Consider the following 21,882-nt stretch of genomic DNA (forward strand, 5'->3'; position numbering starts at 1 on the left):
TGGGTTTAAATATCTAGGTGTGAGTGTCAAAATTAAGGGATTTTCATTTAGGTTGGCAAGCTGAAGCCTAGCGTGTCAGTGGGCATGTTTTAAGAAATGAGATAGAAAGGGCATGCAGGGCCTGTTGATGTACAAGTAACACTTTCTGAAGGAGATGAGGTTTTTTGGTAGGATTTTAAGCAAGTGAGCTACATGATTTTATTAGCCTTTTGGGAAGACCATTCTGCAGCAATTTGGAGAGCAATGTTGACTAAAAATGTGAGACTGATAGGGAAATCATTTAGAGAGAATTTCAATAGTTCATATAAGGCTTAATAAAGAGCCAAATTAGGTATTTACAGTATGAACAAAGAAAGGGACAGGATAGATTTTAGAAGGAAATAGCATAAGTAGGAATCTTAGGATTCTTGCCCAGAAGTTGGGGGGAGGAACCTAGAGTTACTTTCTGAGCAGAGAATACCGTTGTTTACTAAGAATCAGATCAGAAAGGAAAAGGCATATTTAGGGAGGATAAATGATTTTAGAGTTTAAGTAAGCACATAATTAAAATGGCAGCCTGCGGTGTTTCAGTTGGTGTGAATAAATTCAACAGTGGCTGGGGGTGGAGGGGATATAGGGACTATAGGTCAAAGTGGCTCAAAGAGAGATCTAGTAGAAAGAAAGAAGTGGAGGGAGCTCCTGGGTGGCTCAGTCAGTTAAGCGCCACCTTTGGCTAGGTTATGATCCCAGGGTCCTGGGATCTAACCCAGGCTCCTAGGATCAAGCCCCTGCATTGCCTCAGGCTCCTTGCACAGCGGGGAGCCTGCTCTGCTTCTCCTCAGCCTACCACTTCCCCAGCTTGTGTTTGCTTCTCGCTCTCTCTGTGTCAAATAAATAAGTAAAATCTTTAAAAAAAAAGAAAAGAAAAGAAAGAGGGGAAAATAAAAAAATTTTAAAAATTTAAAAATTTAAAAAAAGGCAAGAGGGAGGGAGGAAGGAAAGGAAGGAAGGGAGAAACAAAGGGGAGAAACAAAGGAAAGAAAGAAAGAAAGAAAGAAAGAAAGAAAGAAAGAAAGAAAGAAAGAAAGAAAGAAAGAAAGAAAGAAAGAAATGGTACAAGGCAAGGATCTTTATTGAAGGCCTTCCTTTCTTCCTTCCTTCCTTCCTTCCTTCCTTCCTTCCTTCCTTCCTTTTTAAGGAAAACAAGGCAGAAGAGAGGAGGGAAAAGGGACATGGGAGATAAGCTATATCTCTCCCCTTTAGCACACTCTACTACACCACTATGTAATAAAATAGCTAATCTTTTGCTATTATTTTATACTAAATATTAAATCTAAAGGTACTTAACTGAGTTAATTTTCATGGGTCACAGCATAAAGCAATTATTTTATATCCACATCATATCCTTGACTCGGTCATCATTTTACAGAGTACTTCATTAGTCAAAGGGAGAGCAGAAAAGAGTTTATTTCCTCTAAAACTTGCAAGGGTGCCAATCTTTTAATAGAAATTAAGTTCAGTCGTCTAGTGACATCTTCTAGTAATTTTGTTGTTCAATTTAGAAGATACATGTTCACCCATGTATGTACAAGCAATGACTGAGCACAGAATCAAATGCTCAGTTGGGTAGACAAGATCCTCCTGCCTTGAGAACTCTCCTGAGTTTTAGATTATGTGTATAATTTTTATAAGAAATCCTAAACAGTTAGTGTTCCAAATGAGAACATGGACATTTTCATAGTCTGATTAATATAGTCCAAATTAATTCACTAATTTAGATTTTACAGATCACTTTTCATCAACAGTGACAATTGAGATTTGTCTAAGGGATAAGCCATGGGAAATGACAAAGAAAATACATTTACCATGAGGAATGATGCTGACATTATTTGCCCCTTATTAGCCACAGTCTATAAAATCATGACCAACTTTATATACCAGTTGAAAACCTAATAATTTCCCCCACATTTTCTACTTTCTCAGTCAAAATTTTCTCCTCAAATGGGACATTCATTTCTACAAAAGATTAGGTTTATTTGCCAATAGGTTTAAGTGTAAAGCAAAAGCTCCTCTAATTTGTAATCCAAATATGCGGAGAAAAGGGGAACCCTCCTACACTGTTGGTGGGAATGCAAGCTGGTGCAAATGCAAAAAAAAAAAAAAAAAGATAAAAAAAAAAGCTTGTGCTTACTAAGCAACTAAAGCTTATGGGCTTTATTTCAAGCATTTTATAAACTTAAGCACCTAACACTATAATACTGGAAAAGCCAATGAAGAATATAGTTTTAGTAAATTAATTCTTGACTTAGCAATTTGCAAATTCACTGATATGTTGCGAAAATGTTTTGTTTTTAGACAAAAATATAATTAGCAGTCACTTCATAAAGCGTGACAATGTTCATACTTTTAAAACAAAGTGAAGTTTCTTTTAGTAAATAAAGTTTTCTTAATGGAATTCACCTCGATTTTTGAAATCTTTTTTAAGCAGGAAAAAAATTATTGATGGAAAAGCACAAGGTTGTGTTATCCTAAGCTTTATACTACTCTATGGAAAATATGACTGCCCTTGAATATCTGCCCCTACTGTTTCCCTTGACCACATAGATGATGGTATCATAAAATAAGGGGAATTTCACATACTCCCACAAGGAAGGCTCCCACAATTTTTATCTTTTTTTGCTAATATTCATTTCATTTATTGAAAGTGTAAACAGATGATGAAAACAAAGATAAACAAACTAGATTTAAAATTAAGTAGCCTGTACTAATGAGATTACCTTTCATTCTAACTTTCATAATGTTAGGAGAGAAAGCAACCACATACCAACTGAAATGGCAAGAGCCTCTCCAGCAGAGGCAGATGCTGTTCATGTCTCTTCCCTCATTGGCCATGAGATGAGACTGTAACTAAGAATCAAACACAAGCATTCTGAAGTTTTGTGTGGTTTCTTCTCTCTCGGAAGAAATATTTTTCACGGACCCCATTACTATTGGGAAAAATCAGGGGTGCCTGTGTGGCTAACCCTGTTAAACTTCTGACTTGATTTTGGCTTCCATCAGGAGCTCAGAGTAGTGAGATGGAGCATCATGTAGGACTCTCGCTGGGCATGGAGACTCCTTAAGATTCTCCTCCCTCAGCCCTTTCCCCCCATATTGGCACACATGGACACTCGAAGGCAGGAAGGGGCAAGGGAGGGGGGAAGGGAGGAAAAAAGAAAAGGAGAAAAAGGAGAGAGAGAGAGAGAGAGAAAGGAAGGAAAAGAGGAAGGGAGGAAGGAAGGAAGGAAATGAAAGAGGGAATCTCCTGGCAAACCAAGTTATTTAAGTAGCAAGTTCTATTTGTCTCTTTTGAGCTAAATACTAAAATAGCTATTTTGTATATTTTATAATGAAGACTCGCCATAGGGGGCCCTGGGTACCTCAAAAGGGTTAAGTGTCTACCTTTGCCTCAGGTATGATCCTGGGGTCCTGGGATTGAGCCCCTCATTGGGCTCCCTGCTCAGTGGGGAGCCTGCATCTCCCTCTCCCTCTGCTTCTCCTCCTGCTTGCTCTCTCTCCCTCTCTCTCAAGTACATAAACAAATAAAAAATAAAATAAAATAAAAACTCACAATAATCCTGTATTATTACTCACTATTACAGTGAAGGGGGAAATAAATCTTTCACAGATATTAATTTTCTTACTATCACACAATATATAAATGACAAAAACAGGACTTGGGAATCCATATAGTTTTAAAAAAATTCATTTTAATTATAAACCAATTTTTAACCTGGAGGCTGAGTAGTTCTAGTCTCAACTATTCTCTCCCCCCAGCTCTCCTTATTCCTTGCCTCAATTTCTTCTTATTCATTTAAGAATTTACCTAAACCATTATATTTTAAGCTCCATGAAATAATTTAACTGTGTGTGTATATGTATGTGTATGTATTTTTCTGCATGAGACTATGGTGAAAGGGGCATCATTCAATGGATCTAGGACTCTACTTGTAGCCTGGCCAAATGAAGGTGCTGAGAAAATGGTATTTACATTCAGGTGGTAAATAGGGTTCTCCATGCAGATAACCAGAGTTGAGTCTTCCAGGTGGACAGAGAGATCACTCACCAAAGGGTTTGAACCCTCTCCTAGTTCACTGGAGATTTCTCCCCTAGGTTGAGGACTAACCTGGTATGACTGAGCTGCCCAGTGTTACAGACAGCACCAGGAGAAACATGGATAGTGGATTTTTTTTTTTTAACCTCTTCCATGGTCCTCACCAACCTCACTGTTTAGCTGTGCCCCTCTGCTGGCCTTATATCATTTCTAACTACTTACTGCTCGCTGGCCTCCTGTATCACAGACAGATGCCCATACACCATTCAGTTGTTGTTTACCAATTAGCCTTCTCATGTTCCAAATTCCTCTCTTCCAAATCAGGTAAACTCCTACTTATTCTTCAAGATATTGCCCAACTATCTTCTCTAGGAAGATTCACAAATACCATGATTATGGAAATGCTATTTTTCTTCTTTTCTGTGTTTTACTGCATTGGATATAGAGCACTCTGGTGGCAACTGTCAAATAGAATATTTTCCTAATTTGTTTATTCTTATTTTGTGGAAATTGGCCAGATCACAGAGTAAGAACTGATCAAAGAGCAGGACTTAAAGACAGTCATTATTGTCAACTATTCTGCCACTAGAAACTAAATACTGTGATTAAAAGGGGATTTTAGCCTTTATAGACATTTAAAAGGTGTTGTTGGATAGAGATAGAAAATTTTCCTAGTTAATGCCTAATTGTAACAGCCTTCTCTACACTCTCACCTCACCATTTCCCCCCAGTTATCTGTGAAATTAATGATTGAAACCAGATAAGGACTCTTGATGGCCCTCAGAAGTGAAGCCCTCAAAAGATCCAGGCAAAGAGAAAAGGAAAAAAATCACTAAATGTTTCCTGCCAAAAATAAGTGACCTAGAACTAAGTCTGAGTATTCTATTAACTTTATGTATATTTCATGTTTTTAAATTTCCCTGTACTAATTAAATTGTCTGCTTCAGGGTAGCTGGTTAAAGGCTATGGTGTCCCTTTGACAAAGTCAAACTGCAGCTTAGAAGCTATTGAAATAGATATGAACAAAGCATGACTGCTAAGTATCTACTAGCTTCTGATTGAAAAAAAAAAAATTATTTCAGTAATATTGAGTATGGGGCCCTGATAGGTGAGACCACAACAGCAATGTTATGAGATACTACTCATTCCTTCCAGGTCTAAAAATAAGATTGAATTTACAATTGTCAAAATAGTGGGCATAATCACTCTTTCTCTAAGTCAGTCTTATATAATGGGAGTCCAATTTGTAAAGGCCCTGTTTTTGTTTATATCATGCTATATTAACCATGAGGACAAGACAATGGGTCAAATTTTCTAAAGCAAATGTAAATGACAAATTTTAAATTTAAATTTATTACCCATTAGGTGAGAATGCCATGCTCAATTGGGTTATTTTACAACAATGAGTACTATTACCATGGGAAATTAGGCAAGAAAATAGTTCTTATGGTTAAGGTGAGGCATATTTGTTTTATGTTTGTTAACTCTCCTAGGAGTATAGAAAGCATTTTGTTTAAATTCAATTTAAATGTTGTGATTCTAGAGTATACTAATAATGTGAGCAGTAATACTGATTAAGCCATAAAAAATTGCCAGTTGGTGCATTGCAACATAATTTAAAGTTAATTCAGAACCTAGGTTACAAAGGATATACATTGCTAATTATCTAATTGTTTTTATCTGATTGTTTTGTTGAAGCTCTAGTTCGTGAAGAAACAACTTCAGAGCCTATAGGATATTCTGATTACCCTTGAAGAAATTCAAACAACAAAGAACTTAGACATGTCCTCTTATTTACAGTAGGATCTCAGAAATTAGACATATGTTAAATAACACAAGAACATTTACAAAGCAATGGTTGGAAAGTTCTAAATAAGTCACTAAAAATTAAACACATCAGGAAGCCACTTAATTTTTTAATGCCACCTTTGAAAATATATTTTATGCCTTTTTATTCTACTCAAAGTTGTAAAGATCTTCAAGGAAGTTTATGAAAGAATAACTTATACCAGAGACACACGTGTCTTTTCTCAATAATGCTCCTCCTATTTATTTGTGCAGCATGTGATTAAAATCAAACTCTTGTTAAAATAAAGTTCTACCATTCTTCACCCTAGGCGAAATCTCCCTTACACATAAGAAGTTCGTGGAAAAAAAAGTTTCAACATACTAGTGACACTTTGGAATGTAATGTGTTATGTAATGTAAGCATGCAACAATTAAACGGGAGACAACCCCATGGCATCAACAGATATTCATGAACTCATAAGGAAAGGTAATGAAGGGACTGTTACTATAATGAATAGTATATATTAGGGTATAATTACCAAAGCAGGAACCTGAACGTTGATGGTTTTTTAATGAAGGCTAGGATGCATTTATAATTTAGATTTATCTCAAAAACACATTAGCAATCACATTCTCTAGTGTAACAAAATTTATCCATGGAAAAAATGTGGTAGGGCTAGTTAAAGTATAATTCCCAGAGTAGAAATGGCAGTATTTGTAATTTTTCCCTAAGTTGTTACAGTATTCTTAATCAATATTTTTCCCCACTAATAATTTGCCTTCCTCTCATGGGGCTTTCAAATGTTACCACTTTGCTGCCCTCCACCCGAAATGGGGATTTCAGAATAACTGTAGTAATAGTTAAGGCTATTAATTATGTTTCTGTGTTCAGCTAAAAAAAATAACTAGAGGTGTGTCTAAAACCCTGAGGATCTCGGAAAATTCATCAGGTAGACTAATAGAACTCTGGGCCTCTTGGTTTTGACTTGGTGCCCTAAATAACCAAAGTGATATTAGAATTAAAAATTAAGAGTTCTATAATCCAGGACATACTTCCAAAATAATGGAATAAGAACCTTTGGAAAAACCTGCTTCTCCATAAAAGCAATTAAGAACACAGGTCAAAATCCCTGAAAGCAAATGTTTGAGAATTAATACAAGCTTGTAAGAATCTGAGCAGAATTTTTTTGTAAAGAAGGCTAAATTAAACTAAAAATAGCAAACAACAGTTTGTTGTGTTTGAATTTGTCACATTCTCGATCATTTCTCTTAACTTCTGCAGTATCTTTTTTATTAAGAGTTTATTTATTTATTTGACAGAGATCACAAGTAGGCAGAGAGGCAGGCAGAGAGAGAAGTGGAGGCAGGCTCCCTGCTGAGCAGAGAGCCCGATGCAGGGCTTGATCCCAGGACCCTGGGATCATGACCTGAGCTGAAGGCAGAGGCTTAATCGAATGAGCCACCCAGAGCAGAAATGGCAATTTCTACTTTAAATTTTAATTTTTATCTTTAAAAATTAAACAAGGGGCACCTGGGTGGCTCAGAGGGTTAAGCCTCTGCCATTGACTCAGGTCATGATCCCAGGGTCCTGGGATCAAGACCTGCATCGGGCTCTCTGCTCAGTGGGGAGCCTGCTTCCCCCCTGTCTCTGCCTGCCTCTCTGACTACTTGTGATCTCTCTCTCTGTTAAATAAATAAATAAAATCTTTTAAAAAAATAAATAAAAAATAAATAAAAAATAAACAAAACCCAACAGCCTTAAAAATATGGAAGCTGGGAAAGGTTAAGAAGATAGTGGGATAGGAGGAATCTAGGCTCACTACATCCCATGAATATAACTAGGTAACTATTAAGTCATCCAAAATACCCCAGAAATTGTCCTGAAGACTGGCAGAATAAACTTCATAACTAAAAGTAAAGAAAAGGCCACATTGAAAAAGGTATGAGGCACTGATTTGGGAGAGAGACAGATGGTAGTCACTGAAGTAGGGAGAGAGTTACAGTTGCAGAGAAGGACTAGATACAGACTAGCACAAAGGGGAACAAAAGGAAAAGAGGAATAGCAATTGGCTTGGAAACCAAAAGGGGTTGAATTTTATGACTTCGGGCTACTCCTAGGGCTTAAAGTCTAGAGAGTTTTAAAGGTCAGCCCGCTTGGCTGTGATACAGCGCAGAGAACATTGTGCTGTTCTTGGAGAGAAGGCAGGAAAACAACATGCAGACACACAGCAGGGAAAAAGTGATCTGAAGAGTGTCTGGGAGACAGTAGGGAGGTTATTTGTTCATCTCAGAGCCCGTTCCAGAGAAACAGTATTCACTGAGTGATAAGTCTTGAAACAAAGGAACAGGCCCATCCACTTCCCTCCCATGCCCTCAGCATAAGCACAGAGCCACCTTCAGGAACCAACATAGCAAAGATAAAGGGTATAATGAATGAAATGAAAAACACACTTGATGGAATAAACAGCAAGATGGAAGAAGCAGACAAAAAATTAATGACCTAGAAAACAGATCAATGGAAAGTAATCCAGCTGAACAAAAAAGAGAAAAAAAAATAATGCAAAATGAGAATAGACTTAGGGATCTCAGTGACTCCATCAAATTTAATAACTTTCATATTATAAAAGTCCCAGGAGAAGGAGAAAGACAAAAGGGAGCAAAAAATTTTTGCTAGAAATAGTAGCTGAAAAGCTTCCATAATCTGGGGAAGGAATTATATCCAGATCCAGGAGACACAGCAAACTTCCAACAGAATCAAGAAAAGCAGATCCACTTTAAGAAATATTATAATTAGGGCACCCGGGTGGCTCAGTGGGTTAAAGCCTCTGCCTTCAGCTCAGGTCATGATCTCAGTGTCCCTGGATCGAGTCCCGCATCGGGCTCTCTACACAGCAGGGAGCCTGCTTCCTCCTCTCTCTCTGCTTGCCTCTCTGTCTACTTGTGATCTCTCTCTGTCAAGTAAATAAATAAAATCTTATATATATATATATATATATATATATATATATAGTAATTAAGATGAGAAAATATAATGATACAAAAACAAATTTAAAACAGAAAGACAAAAGAAGACAATAACTAATTAGAGGAAAATCCACAAGGCTAGCAGGGGCTTCTTCAGCAGAAAGTTTCCAAGCCAGAAGGGAGTAGCCTGATATATTCAAATGGCTGGATAGAAAAAAATCTTCAGCCAAGAATGCTCTATTCTGCAAGGCTATCATTCAGAATAGAAAGAGAGATAAAGAGCTTCCCAGACAAAAAAAAAATACAAAAACAGAAGTTCATGAACACGAAACGAGCTCTGCAAGAAATTTAAATGGGACTCTGAATAGAATGGAGAGACCTAAAGAGATAAAGGTAGAAACACAAAAACTTTAAAAATGCATATGTCTTAAAAAAAAATCAGCCAAGCAATTAAAAAAATAAAAAGGATGTAAAATATAAAACCATATACTCAACACATGAGGAGCGGAGGAGTAAAGAATGGGCTCAAAGTTAACAGACCATCAACTTAATATAGACTTCCAAATGCAGAAGAGATTATATGTAAACATGATGGTAGCCATATATCAAAAAATACTAATAAATATGCAAAGAATAAAGAGAAGGAAATTCAAATATTTCACTAAAGAAAGTCAGCAAACCATGAAAGAGAGAAAGAATCAGAGAAAATCTTCAGTAAGAACCACAAAACAGAGTCCATATATATAATGGAATATTACACCTCCATCAGAAAAGATGAATACCCAACTTTTGTAACAACATGGACAGGACTGGAGGAGATTATGTTGAGTGAAATAAGTCAAGAAGAGAAAAAGTCAATTATTATATGGTTTCACTTACTAGTGAAGCATAAGGAATAACATGGAGGACATTAGGAGAAGGAAAGGAAAAGCGAATTGGGGTAATTCAGAGGGGGAGACAAAGCATGAGACTATGGACTCTGAGAAACAAACTGAGGGTTTTGGAAGGGAGGAGAGTGGGGGAATGGGTTAGCCTGGTGGCAGGTGTTAAGGAGGGAATGTATTACATGGAGCACTGGGTGTGGTGCATAAACAATGGATCCTGGAACACTGGGAGGAAAAAAAAAGAATAAAAAAATAAATAATTGGCAGGTTAAAAAAAAAGCCACCAAACATAATAAAATGACAGTAAATACCTATCAATAATTACTTTGAATGTATAGACTTAAATGTTCCAATCAAAGGACCCATCTATACATTAATATTATTTATTTATTTATTTATTTTTAAAGATTTTATTTATTTTGAGACAGAGAGAGAGCACAAGCAGGGGGAGTTGAAGAGGGAGAAGTAGACTCGACACTGTGCAGGGAGCCTGATGTTGGGGCTCAATCCCAGGACCCTGGAATCATGATGTGAGCTGAAGGCAGACACTTAACTAACTGAGCCACCCAGGTCCTCTAAGACTCATTTTTAACCAAAAGACACATGAAGATTAAAAGTGAGGGGATGGAGAAACATCTATTATGCTAATAGATATGAAAAAGAAAGCCAGAGTAGCAATACTTATATTAGACAAAATAAACTTTATTTCATAAGCTTTATTTCATTTTTTTTAAAGATTTCATTTATTTATTTGACAGACAGAGATCACAAGTAGGCAGAGAGGCAGGCAGAGAGAGAGAGGGAAGCAGGTTCCCTGCTGAGCAGAGAGCCCGACGCGGACTCGATCCCGGGATCCTGGGATCATGACTTGAGCAGAAGGCTGAGACTTTAACTCACTGAGCCACCCAGGTGCCCCTAGACAAAATAAACTTTAAAACAAAGACTGTAACAAAAGACAATGAAGGAAACTATATAATCATTGAAGGGACAATCCGACAAGAAGATATAACAATTGGAAATATACACCAAACATAGGAGCACTGAAATACATAAAACAGGTAGTAACAAACATAAAAGAACGAATTAATAACACAATAATAGTGGAAGATTTTGGACATGTGGGTGGCTCAGTTGGCTGAGTGTCTGACTCTTAGTTGCAGCTCATTTCATGATCTCAGGGTTGTCAGATCAAGCCCTTTGCCAACTCCATCCTCAGTGTGGAGTCTGCTTGAGATTATCTCTCTCCCTCTCCCTCTGCCTCTACCCTTGTGTGCTTTCTCTCTCTCTCTCAAACAAATAAATAAATCTTTAAAAAAAAAATTGTAGAGTACTTTAAACCCCACTTACATTAGTGAAGAGATCTTCTAAACAGAAAATCAACAAGGAAACAATTGTTTTGAGTAACACATTGGAACAGATAGATTTAACAGTTATTTTCAGAATATATCATCCTAAAACAGAAGAATACATATTCAAGTGCACATAAAACAATTTCCAAAATAGATCATATATTAGCTCACAAAACAAACCTCAACAAATTCAAGAAGATCAAAACCATACCATGCATCTTTTCTGACCACAACACTATAGTCATAGTTCTAGTTCCATAGTTCTACTACGGAACTAGAAGTCAACCAGAAGAAAAGTTCTGGAAAGAACACAAAAACATACAGCTTAACTATCATGGTACTAAACAATGAATATGTCAACCAGGAAATAAAAGAATAAATTAAAAATACACAGAAACAAATGAAAATGAAAAGAGAATGGTCCAAAACCTTTGGGATGCAGCAAAAGTGTTTCTAAGAGAGATTTTCATAGCAATACAGGCCTACCTCAAGAAGCAAAAAACTTCTCCAACAACCTAACCTTACAGGTAAGGGAACTGGAAGAGCAATAAATAAACTCTACAACCAGGATAGGAGAGGAAATAATAAAGATTAGAGCAGGAATAAATTATATAGAATTTTAAAAAATAGATCAATGAAACTAGGAGCTTATTCTTTGAAAAAATTAATAAAATTGATAAATCTCCAGCCAGATCTATCATGAAATAAACAGAAAGGACTCAAATAAATCAAATAAAAAATAACAGAGGAGAAATAACAACAGACACCACAGAAATACACATAAGAGAATATTATGAAAAAATATATGCCAACAAAGTAGACAATCTAGAAGAAATGGATAAATTCCTGGAAACATATAACCTACCAAAACTGCAACAGGAAGAAATACAAAGTTTGAACAAACCAATAACCAGCAAAGAAATTGAATTAGTAATGAAAAAACTGCCAAGATACAGAAGTCCAGGACCAGAAGGATTTACAGGAAACACACCAAACATTTAAAGAAGCGTTAATATCCATTCTTGTCAAACTCTTCCAAAAAAATATAAAGAAGGAAATCTTCCAAATTCATGCTATAAGGCCATTCCCTTGATATCAAAACCAGATAAAGACACCACGAAGAAAGAAAACTATATATATGTATACACACACACACACACACACACACATCTCTTCCCCAAAGTATTGTTACTCAATGTATTACAATTTGGCTTGTCTGACACTACCTTAAAAAGCCCCATTCCTAGGATTTTTCATTATTTGACATTACTGGGGCTCTTGCAGTGGAAAAAAAAAAGGCCTATATTAGAATTGCAATAAAAATAATGGAAGATTAACATCATAACTGTTTTATGTGGTAACATTTGGGGCAAACAATAAGTTTTTTTCAAAATACTTAAAGATCTAGGAAGGAGCACCTGGGTGGCTCAGTGGGTTAAAGTCTCTGCCTTCAGCTCAGGTCATACCTGTGCAAAAAATACCTGTGCAAAAATATCGAGTGTACCAACATACTCAATAGGAGTCCTAGGAAAGGAGACACACAATGAGAAAGAATATTTGGATTAAACAAACAAACTTCCCAAATTTGTTGAAAACATTCGTCCACATCTTTAAATTTTAGCAGACTACAAATATGACAAACTTCAGGAGATCAATATCTAGAAACTGTAAAGACAAAGGAAGAATTTTGAAAGCAAGTGACAAAGGAAAATATAAGCACAGATGACAACTTGGGCTCCCATGATGGGCATAATTTCACTGTATGCAGCAAGGGGAAATATGCAGAAAATACTCCCCTTCTAATACTTGTAAGCTCTTAATGGAAATAGATAGTAAAACATATCTGGAGGTTATACTTTTTGATGGCCAGGTTAGAAGCAGTTATGAAATGACTTTTTTAAAATTTTATTTTAGAGAGAGAGAGAGAGAGAGTGCAACAGAGGCAGGCTCAGAGAGAGAATCCTCAAGAAGACTCCCCAGAGTATAGAGCCCTATGCAGGCCTGGATCCCAGGACCTCAAGATCATAACCTGAGCCAAAACCAAGAGTTTGCTTACAACCAACTGAGCCACACAGGCCTGCTGAACTGACTTTCAAAGTGTGGATGTATTTGGAGCTCATTTGCCAAGTCCATTTCCATCATAATAGATTCCAGAAGTGAGTTCAGGGGTAAAAGGTACCATTAAAAGAGGTCACCGCCCTAGTGACATTACTATTGTTCCCTTCCGCACTTTCCTCAGGGCTCTGTCCAATCTTATTTGAAATTCAAAGTTCACCTTCCTCATTATTTTTAGCTTGGGTATCTATTTCCTAATGGCAGGAATGACTACCAACATGCTCACCTTCCTTTAACGATGGAAATAAAAGAATACTTTTGGTACACTGAGCAAAGAACTGAAGTAGCTCACAATTTATAGGCAGACAGTTGATGTTGTACAACGATTCCTGAGACAAACATTATTTCAAGACAATGAAAGAAAATCAAGATGAAAGAAACTGGAAAGTGTACTACTTGGGCTATTTAAATGGTGGTGAAGATGACTGGGAATTACAGGCACCTGTACCTCTTCTCTGATTTTGGGGTATGAAAAATGTGGAAAAAAAATCACTCCTCTATTAGAGGAGACTGTTTGGATACTTGAGATGTTTTTCATTTCTTTGTTTAAGTTGGCTCCAACACAGGGCTTCAGCTCACAACCATGAGATCAAGAGTCAGATGCTTAACCAACTGAGTCACCAAGTTGCTCCAGATAACTGTCATGTTTTAAACCAGGTCTTCAAGATGTGCTATCAGTTAGTGCTGAGGTTCATTATTATAAATCTTACCAAATTTTCCAGCTTTATTTATTAGTAATTATAACATAGCAAAACCAAATCTCAGAAAATAGTGCGGTAAAACATCAAGGCCTAATACAATATCTTTCAGTATTTCTCTAGTCATGATCAATACATCTCTTGTGATTATTGTTTTTTTAATATCATTTGATAATTGCTCCTTCTATCTCTTGAGAACAACCCCTAGGTTCAATGGGTGCCTTCTAATTTCATCCTACTATTTTCCACAACTCTAGTGAATACTGCCACCTATACATGGGGATAGATCACTATTAACTACAGCACTGTGGCAGACACAAGGAGAAGCAAGGTATAGAGAGATGAGAACAAAGATCTGAGCAGAAGTATCAGAAATAGCTGAGTCTTTCTGCACTATATTTCAGTATCTTAGCACATTCCATGGGCAGGAATTCCTATTTTAAATAGTTGTACTTTAACATTTTGAGTATAAATCATTTAGATAAAGCAAATCCCATATAAATCAATATTACAGTTCAAAGGAGAGGGTTATTAGAAATATTTGAATGACTTATGTGATGGATCAAAATGAATATGTCAATAATTTTATAAAAAATAAGGACATTTTTGGGGCGCCTGTGTGGCTGAGTGGGTTAAAACCTCTGCCTTCAGCTCAGGTCATGATCCCAGGGTCCTGGGAGCCTGCTTCCTCCTCTCTCTCTGCCTGCCTCTCTGCCTACTTGTGATCTCTTGTCTGTCAAATAAATAAGTAAAATCTTTTTAAAAAATACGGACATTTCTAAGGAAAGGAAGGGAAAGTTGATATATAGCATCAAAACTAGTGAAGGCTGACAACCACTGTGAATCTCATATCAAAAGTTTTTTGATAGGAAGTCTATTGTATTTGGCAGCATATCAGATTCATATCTCTCCTGAGAGATTAAAATTTCCTTGATGGCAGGGATTGTGTCATTTACCTTGGTATCACTGAACCAAACACAGCGATTACCACACGTGAAACATTTGGTAAAGAGTACTTGAGTGCATAATATGCTAAATGTTAAATAAACCATACATGTATACATATTCATATATGTATTTCATAACATCAAAGACTGATCCTGGTCTTCAGTGAGACGGTCATAGATAACATAGTGAAAAATGTCACTCATTACCATCTTCATTCTCTTCTGCTTATAGTTATTAGGGAAACAATATCTGTATACTAGACTTATTGAACTCAAACAAACAACAACAAAAAAATTAAGTGGTTAAAATTAAGGGGTTAAATGAGCTAATTCAAAGGAGAGGGAAAATGAAACTGGAATAATGGATAATATGTTAGGGTTTAGGTACATATCCTACAAACAATCTAAGCAGATTCCCATTGTACCTACGTGCACATTGATTTATATGGGATTTGCTTTATCTAAATGATTTATTTTGTTTTGTTTTTCAAATGAACAAAGAGCTCTCGCATATCCTTCAGGCACGTCTTTTGAAAAATAAAATATTCACCTCAGGGAGTTACAATATGTGGTTAGAAGGCCCACTCAGATAATTATCACTTACTTGATGTAATCGTTAATGTAAAAATTCCATGCCACAATATCTATGCTGAAATTCAACCATCTTAAAACCTGATTAACAAATTTCATGCAAGTTAGCAACTGTTCTGTACTAAAAATTATAGTGGTTTCTTACATTTATGTAGAATTGGTCTTGAATGGTCTTGAATCCTTCTTCTACAGGGATCTTCTTCGGAAGGTAGACTTTGAGACTTCTAGGAAGCATGCTCAAGTAGCAGCAAATGTTCCTAAACTGCTGTTTAGGAGATGTATATGTGTAGAGGGAGTAGTAGGTGGCCTGAAGGAACAATAAGAGAGAGGACAACTGTGAAGATAGAGGTAACAGCAACAACTAAATAGACACTTTGGGACATTACCCTTGAAAGGCATCAATTGTGATTATTTCTGTATCAACCTATCCAAGATTCAATTTCCTACTATAGTGTCAGGAAACCTCGATTTTTTAAATTTTGTTTTGTTTTTCAAATGAACAAAGTGTTGTGGGTTTTATTTTTTGTTTTTTTGGGTTTTTTTTGGCGATTCAGAAATATAGAACCATTTAAAATTAAAATACATTACTGGTTTATTTTCTTACTATAATTGATATTGCAGTTGAACCTTGATAAACACAGATTTGAACTGTGTAAGTCCATATGTACCTGGATTTTTTTCAACATATATGCCACATACTATAAATATATTTTCTCTTACAATTGTCCTTCTTTAGCTTGTTATAAGAATAACAGTATTTAATATATATAGCATATAAATATGTGTTAATCAATTGTTTATGTTATGGGAAGGCTTCTGTTCAACAGTAGGCTATTAGTAGTTAAGTTTTCAGGGAGTCAAAGGTTATTCATGGATGTTTGACTCTATGGGCATCAGTATCCCTACTGTCAACGTTGTTCAAGGATCAACTATTTAAGGAACTTTTGTGTTCAGTTATACCTAAAGACTACCATCAGTTTTTCTGAACTTTTTTTTTTTTCTGAACAGAATTAGCACATGAACATATACTCTTGTTATCCTTCTTTCAATGCTTAGAAAAAATATATCATAGTGTACATGAAGTTCTTTAAAAATCTGTCACAGGTTATGGATGTAAAGGGTAAATGATAATCACACTGTTCTTAACAAGAGGGATTCAATGCTAAACAGGTTACATAAACAGAAGAAATCACCACCATTTTGGGTACCAGCATTACTGACAACTTGAAGTTTGTCACATTTTAAAATGATCTGAATTTTAAAATAGATAGCACGGCACAGAATTTTAGGTCTAATGAGTGAATCAGGTAAATGATAGTAGTCAAGGGTTATATTCCTAAAATGCAGGACCTTACTTTATTTCAAGTGTGACTAAAAGTGTGACTTCATTTAAAGTGTGACAGCTCTCATGGCTGGAGGAAGGCAGTGTACCTCAACCAACAGTCTAAGCAAGACATAGATTAGAGGAGAGCTGTTTCTTAGATGTAATTTTACAAACACGTTATGTCAGATAAGAGACTTAGTAGATTGGTCTCCAAACTGAAGGAACACCCGATAGATGAAGGGAGGGATGCCAGGCAAACAAAACATCAGTTTCACTACATATTGTTGTGGCAGGAAACTACTCCTGGTAAACATCTCTATAGTAATATTCATATGTAAACAGCACTTTGTGCCAGGTCCTAAGACTTACTGACATTAACTTGAAACAGCCCTCATTATCCCTGCTTTGCAGATAAAGACCCTTATGTGCTTAAGGGCTGATCCCAAGTTACACAGCTAAGTAGCTGAAGAAACAAAATCTGAACTGATGCCACCTAACTCAAGAGTTTCCACTATTAACCTCTCCTACATACTGCTTCTCAAGAGTGTATTGCCTGTGAAATAGAGTAGACAGTCTTGAGCTAAGAGAAGCCATGCAAAGGAAAAAAGGAAAAACACTAAGCTGCTAAGCTATTTCATTATACCACTTTATTGCATTTATTGAAAGAGTTTTTGAACTTTCATTTTATGAATCAGAATCCAATTCACGGCCTCAATTTCAGTAAAGCTTCGAAGATTAAAAAGTACTCACTTTCACACATGAAAGTTTGTAATGATTCAGAGCATGTAATTGAGGTTTGGAGTTGCAGCCTTTCAAAAGCCTACTATCTCCTTCAAAATTCAGGGTTTTGCATGCCTAAATGTTATCACAAAGCTACCTTTTGTTACATATTTAAAGATCAGAAATCCTTTCTTGAAGTAGGTGAGGTCACTAACACCAAGTCATTTTAGGTCCCCCATCACAATATTGGAAACTACACATAATTGGAACCTTAGCATAATAAGCACTTAACAGGTGATGATACAATGGGATACCACGCCTACGTCTTGCTTGCAAACCCACAGAGGAAAGGATTCCAGTCTCAGAAGTGATAAAGAAAAAGAAGCTTATAAAAAGAATTTTCACAGTTATCAACACTTCTAGAGCCAACAGAAATGTAGAGTTCTATTTATCCAGGGCCTATAGGTCACAAAAAAATTTAAAAAATTTAAAATAAATTTTAAAAAGCAGCTGACTCAAACAAAAGACTTTCAGGAGACAGAACACTGTGTAGCAGGGAAAATATTTCATTGACCTAACAAATACCAGAAACACCACCCAACTGCATGTATTTTCAACTCATTGTTCAGAACAAACTTTGCCACTATATTTTCTCACATGCCAAATTTCTGAAGATATTCTAGATTATTCACCAGACGCTTTGGGTAAAAGCCTTCAGTTGGTCTCAATTTTAAGAAAGCAGGAAAAAGGAAGAGCAGCAATCTTTATCCAAACTTAATTTCTGTGGTTGTTATTTGGTATCTCTGCCTTAGGATATGAGCTTAGTTCACCTCTCGTTGAGTAGCTACAGAACCTAGAACTTCTAACAAATAGAGTATTTATTTATTTATTTGACAGAGACAGAGATCACAAGTAGGCAGAGAGGCAGGCTGAGAGAGGGGGAAACAGGCTCCCCGCTGAGCAGAGAGCCTCATGTGGGGCTTGATCTCAGGACTCTGAGGTCATGGCCTGAGTCAAAGGCAGAGGCTTAACCCACTGAGCCATCTAGGTGCCCCCAAATAGAGCATATTATAAGAACCTTAACCAACTGACAAAAGTTAATACTGACATCACCAGCATTAAGTCATGCTGACATTATGTATTCCCTGATATGATGTAATGACAAGGACACTTCACTTCTGTGGTATTCTTCCCCTATATCCATGACCTAAGTCTAACCATGAGTAAATAAGTATCAGACAGAGCAAACTGAAGGGATACTCTACAATATACCTGACCACTAATCTTCAACAATATTGAAACTATAAAAATGAGAAAAGACTGATAAATTGTCACCAAGTGGAGCGGATAAGGAGACATGCACACTAAATACAATGGGATATACTGGCCTGCATTCTGGAAAAGAAAAAAAGCATCAGTGGAAAAGCTGGGGGAAATCTGAATAGAATTTGTAGCTTAGTTACTGGTCTGATACCAGTGTCAGTGTCTTAGTTTTGATCAATGTACCATGGCTATGTAAAATGTTAACAAAACAGAAAGCTGGATGAAGCTGTGAGACCACTCCATACTATCTTTGGAGTTTCTTTTCCAAACATCTGAAAATATCTCAAAATAAAATGTTAAAAACAGTGTAATTCCAGAAAGTAAAGAATGGATCAGAAATAAAAGAATGAGGTCATGTCAAAGATTACACACACACACACACTTCACAGTACCCGCCCATCTTTGTTCTTTTTCTCTTTTTTAAATGTCTCACCTAAATTGATGAGTTGCTGCCATCCATAAAAAAGGCAGGACTACTATTAGAAAATGTGTAATAAAGCTTTATTTTATATTTGATACAAACTGGAATATGATGATAAGACATACATACAACTTTGGAGTCAAACAAGATGCTTAGTTTCTATCCAGAGAATAAAACAGTGAATTAAATAGTGTAATGTATGAAAAGTGTTGTGTAGCATCTAGGGCAGAATAGATTCTCAAATATAGTAATTTCAGCAGCTAAGATGCATCATATGGTTATTACATCTCAAGCCATATGCAAAGTGACTTACATGCATTATCACTGTTGAGCAGGAAAAATCCTGTTGGTGGAAATTAATATTATCCCCAATATCAGTAGAAAACAAAGATTCTCAGAGGTAACTTGCTTTGAAGTCACACAGCAAGAAAACAGCAGAACTAGTGACTCTGGGGGCAGAGTTGTAAACACAATACTGTGTTGTGGTCCATATACTATTACTACTGTCTCTCTTTTTCATTTCTCTCTTATGCAAGGTGAACCTGCTCTGACCTGAATTCTGTTTCAAATAGTACTGTGCCATGATAAGGAGATTCTGCTATATGATTACAAAGGTGCCCACTCTCTTCTACATACTGTCACTAAACAGTATGCTTGTACCCACTGTAAATGACCAGAAAGATCTTTCTCTACTATTCTCCAGTTCTTCCATTGTCATCTTCTTGGACTCTTTAACAAGAGTCACCCCTCTGGCTTTTTTTCCTCATTTGATATTTCCTCTCTCCTAATTACTTCCCTCCCTAACAGCTGTCAGTTTCTAGCTATTGCAAGGCAATAATTTCATTATTGTTCTAATGAAAGATTCACTGGCATCTCCATTTAGATTCAAGAAGAAAGGGCTTGATTTCTAAATTCCTAACACAAAATGTCCCCAAATCTGAAACAAAGTTTTGAAAAACTATGAGGTTACAATGGCCAAAGCAATTATCACAGATAATGAAATACAAAGGTAGTAAAATAAGCAGCCCATGGAATACTTTAGAATGCAAATAACAGGATAGATTAAAGTGCAGTGGAAACATAGAAACACCATAGTACTTATATTTGGAGATACTTGAATAAAAGTTGCTTTATGAAAAAAATTTTTCATAACAAAAACATTGAGAATGCTGCCCAAGTAAGCTGTCTCAACTCTACTGAATTTTCAAAAGTAAGTATCAAATAAACAATAAAACAGAGGAGCAGCCCTGGTATATATATACACAGTGTAACATCATGCTCTTTTCAAAAGATATTTCTTATACTTCCACGTTACAAATGGCACAGAAATAATCAACACTCTTCTGTGTAGACTGAGCATGAAAGAAGCCTTAAACCATGGGGAATAAGAGGAGGGGACTGCAGAGCTATAGCCCAATCTAGAGAGTTATTCTTCAGGCTTTGACTTATTAAGCTCTTACTAGGTATCGGAAACTGGTTGTACATATATATCTCATTGAGTCCTCACAACACTGTAAGGTGTGACATTTTAAATACACGGTGCAGGTGAAGAAAATGAGGTGCAGACTTAAATAACAAATCCAAGATCGGTATTCATCCAGGGAATGCTACTCATTACCACAATGTAATACAATTTCATACCTACACAATGGCTAAAATTTCAAGAAGGACAATTCCAAATATTATTGAGGATGTGGGACAATTAGACTTTTTAAAGTTGGATAGTTTCTTATAAGGTAAAATTATATTTCTACCTTAAGCCCTTTTATTAGCACTCCTAAAGACTTACCTAAGAGAAGTGAAACTATATGTTCATGAAAAGAAATGTGGAATAATGCTATGATAGCTTTATTTATAGTGGCCAAAACCTATAAAGAAATGTATTTCAATAAAAGAATTGTTATATAAACTGTAGTATATTAAATCATAAAATATATAGCAGCTAAAAAAGAACAAGCAAGCTATAAATTCTATAATAAGAGTGAGCCTTGGAAAACATTATTCTAGATGAAATATTATGAGCAATGTTATTTCATTTATATGAACTAAGAGAAAGTAATATAAAATGATAGTAATCAGAACAGTTTGCATATGGCATGGGGAATGACTAGAAGGGCTTAAGGGAACTTACAGGGTGATGGATATTTTCTGTATCTTGACTGAGTAGATGTTATATGTATAAACATTTATCAAAACTCAGTGAATTGTAAAATTCATTACTGTGCCTTTCTCTGCCTGCAATTTTTTTTTCTTTATTGAAAGAAGTGATATTTAGTTCTGGGGTGCAATGTACAACATGGTGAGCATAGTTAACAATACTCTGTGATGTATTTGAAAGTTGTTAAGACAGTAGATATTAATATAAAATTCACTTATAATCAGTAAGACTCATTGAAAACAGTTCTAACTAAGTGAGGCAATGGGTGTGTTATACGTATTGTGATAGTCATTTCACAATATATACATCTGCACAATCATTATAGTGTATAAATTAACCATACAGAATGTTATATGTCAATTTTATCAATAAAGCAGAAAGAAAAGAGGAGAAAAGAAGTATTAATGTATTTGAACAAATTAAACATCTTTCCTGGCACATTATGTTCAACAATAGTCAGTTGTTACTATTCTCATCTAACACTTGGTATGTGGGTAGGGTGCGAGTATGTGTTAAAGATGTTTAAGT

General features: G+C 35.9%; 1 protein-coding gene across 3 annotated transcripts in view; it reads right to left on the reverse strand.

Moving 5' to 3' along the window:
* LOC309859272 (uncharacterized protein) overlaps positions 1 to 21,882 on the reverse strand; it is a 234,608-nt gene that overhangs the window by 136,222 nt on the left and 76,504 nt on the right. For all 3 annotated transcript variants that reach the window (XM_082719960.1, XM_082719959.1, XM_082719958.1), the window contains exon 2: positions 15,554 to 15,715. In XM_082719960.1, the coding sequence (XP_082576086.1) occupies positions 15,554 to 15,715 (162 nt within the window). The remainder of the gene's footprint in view (positions 1 to 15,553; positions 15,716 to 21,882) is intronic.

This window comes from Mustela nivalis (genome assembly GCF_964662115.1).
Source record: "Mustela nivalis genome assembly, chromosome: 2".
Taxonomy (NCBI): domain Eukaryota; kingdom Metazoa; phylum Chordata; class Mammalia; order Carnivora; family Mustelidae; genus Mustela; species Mustela nivalis.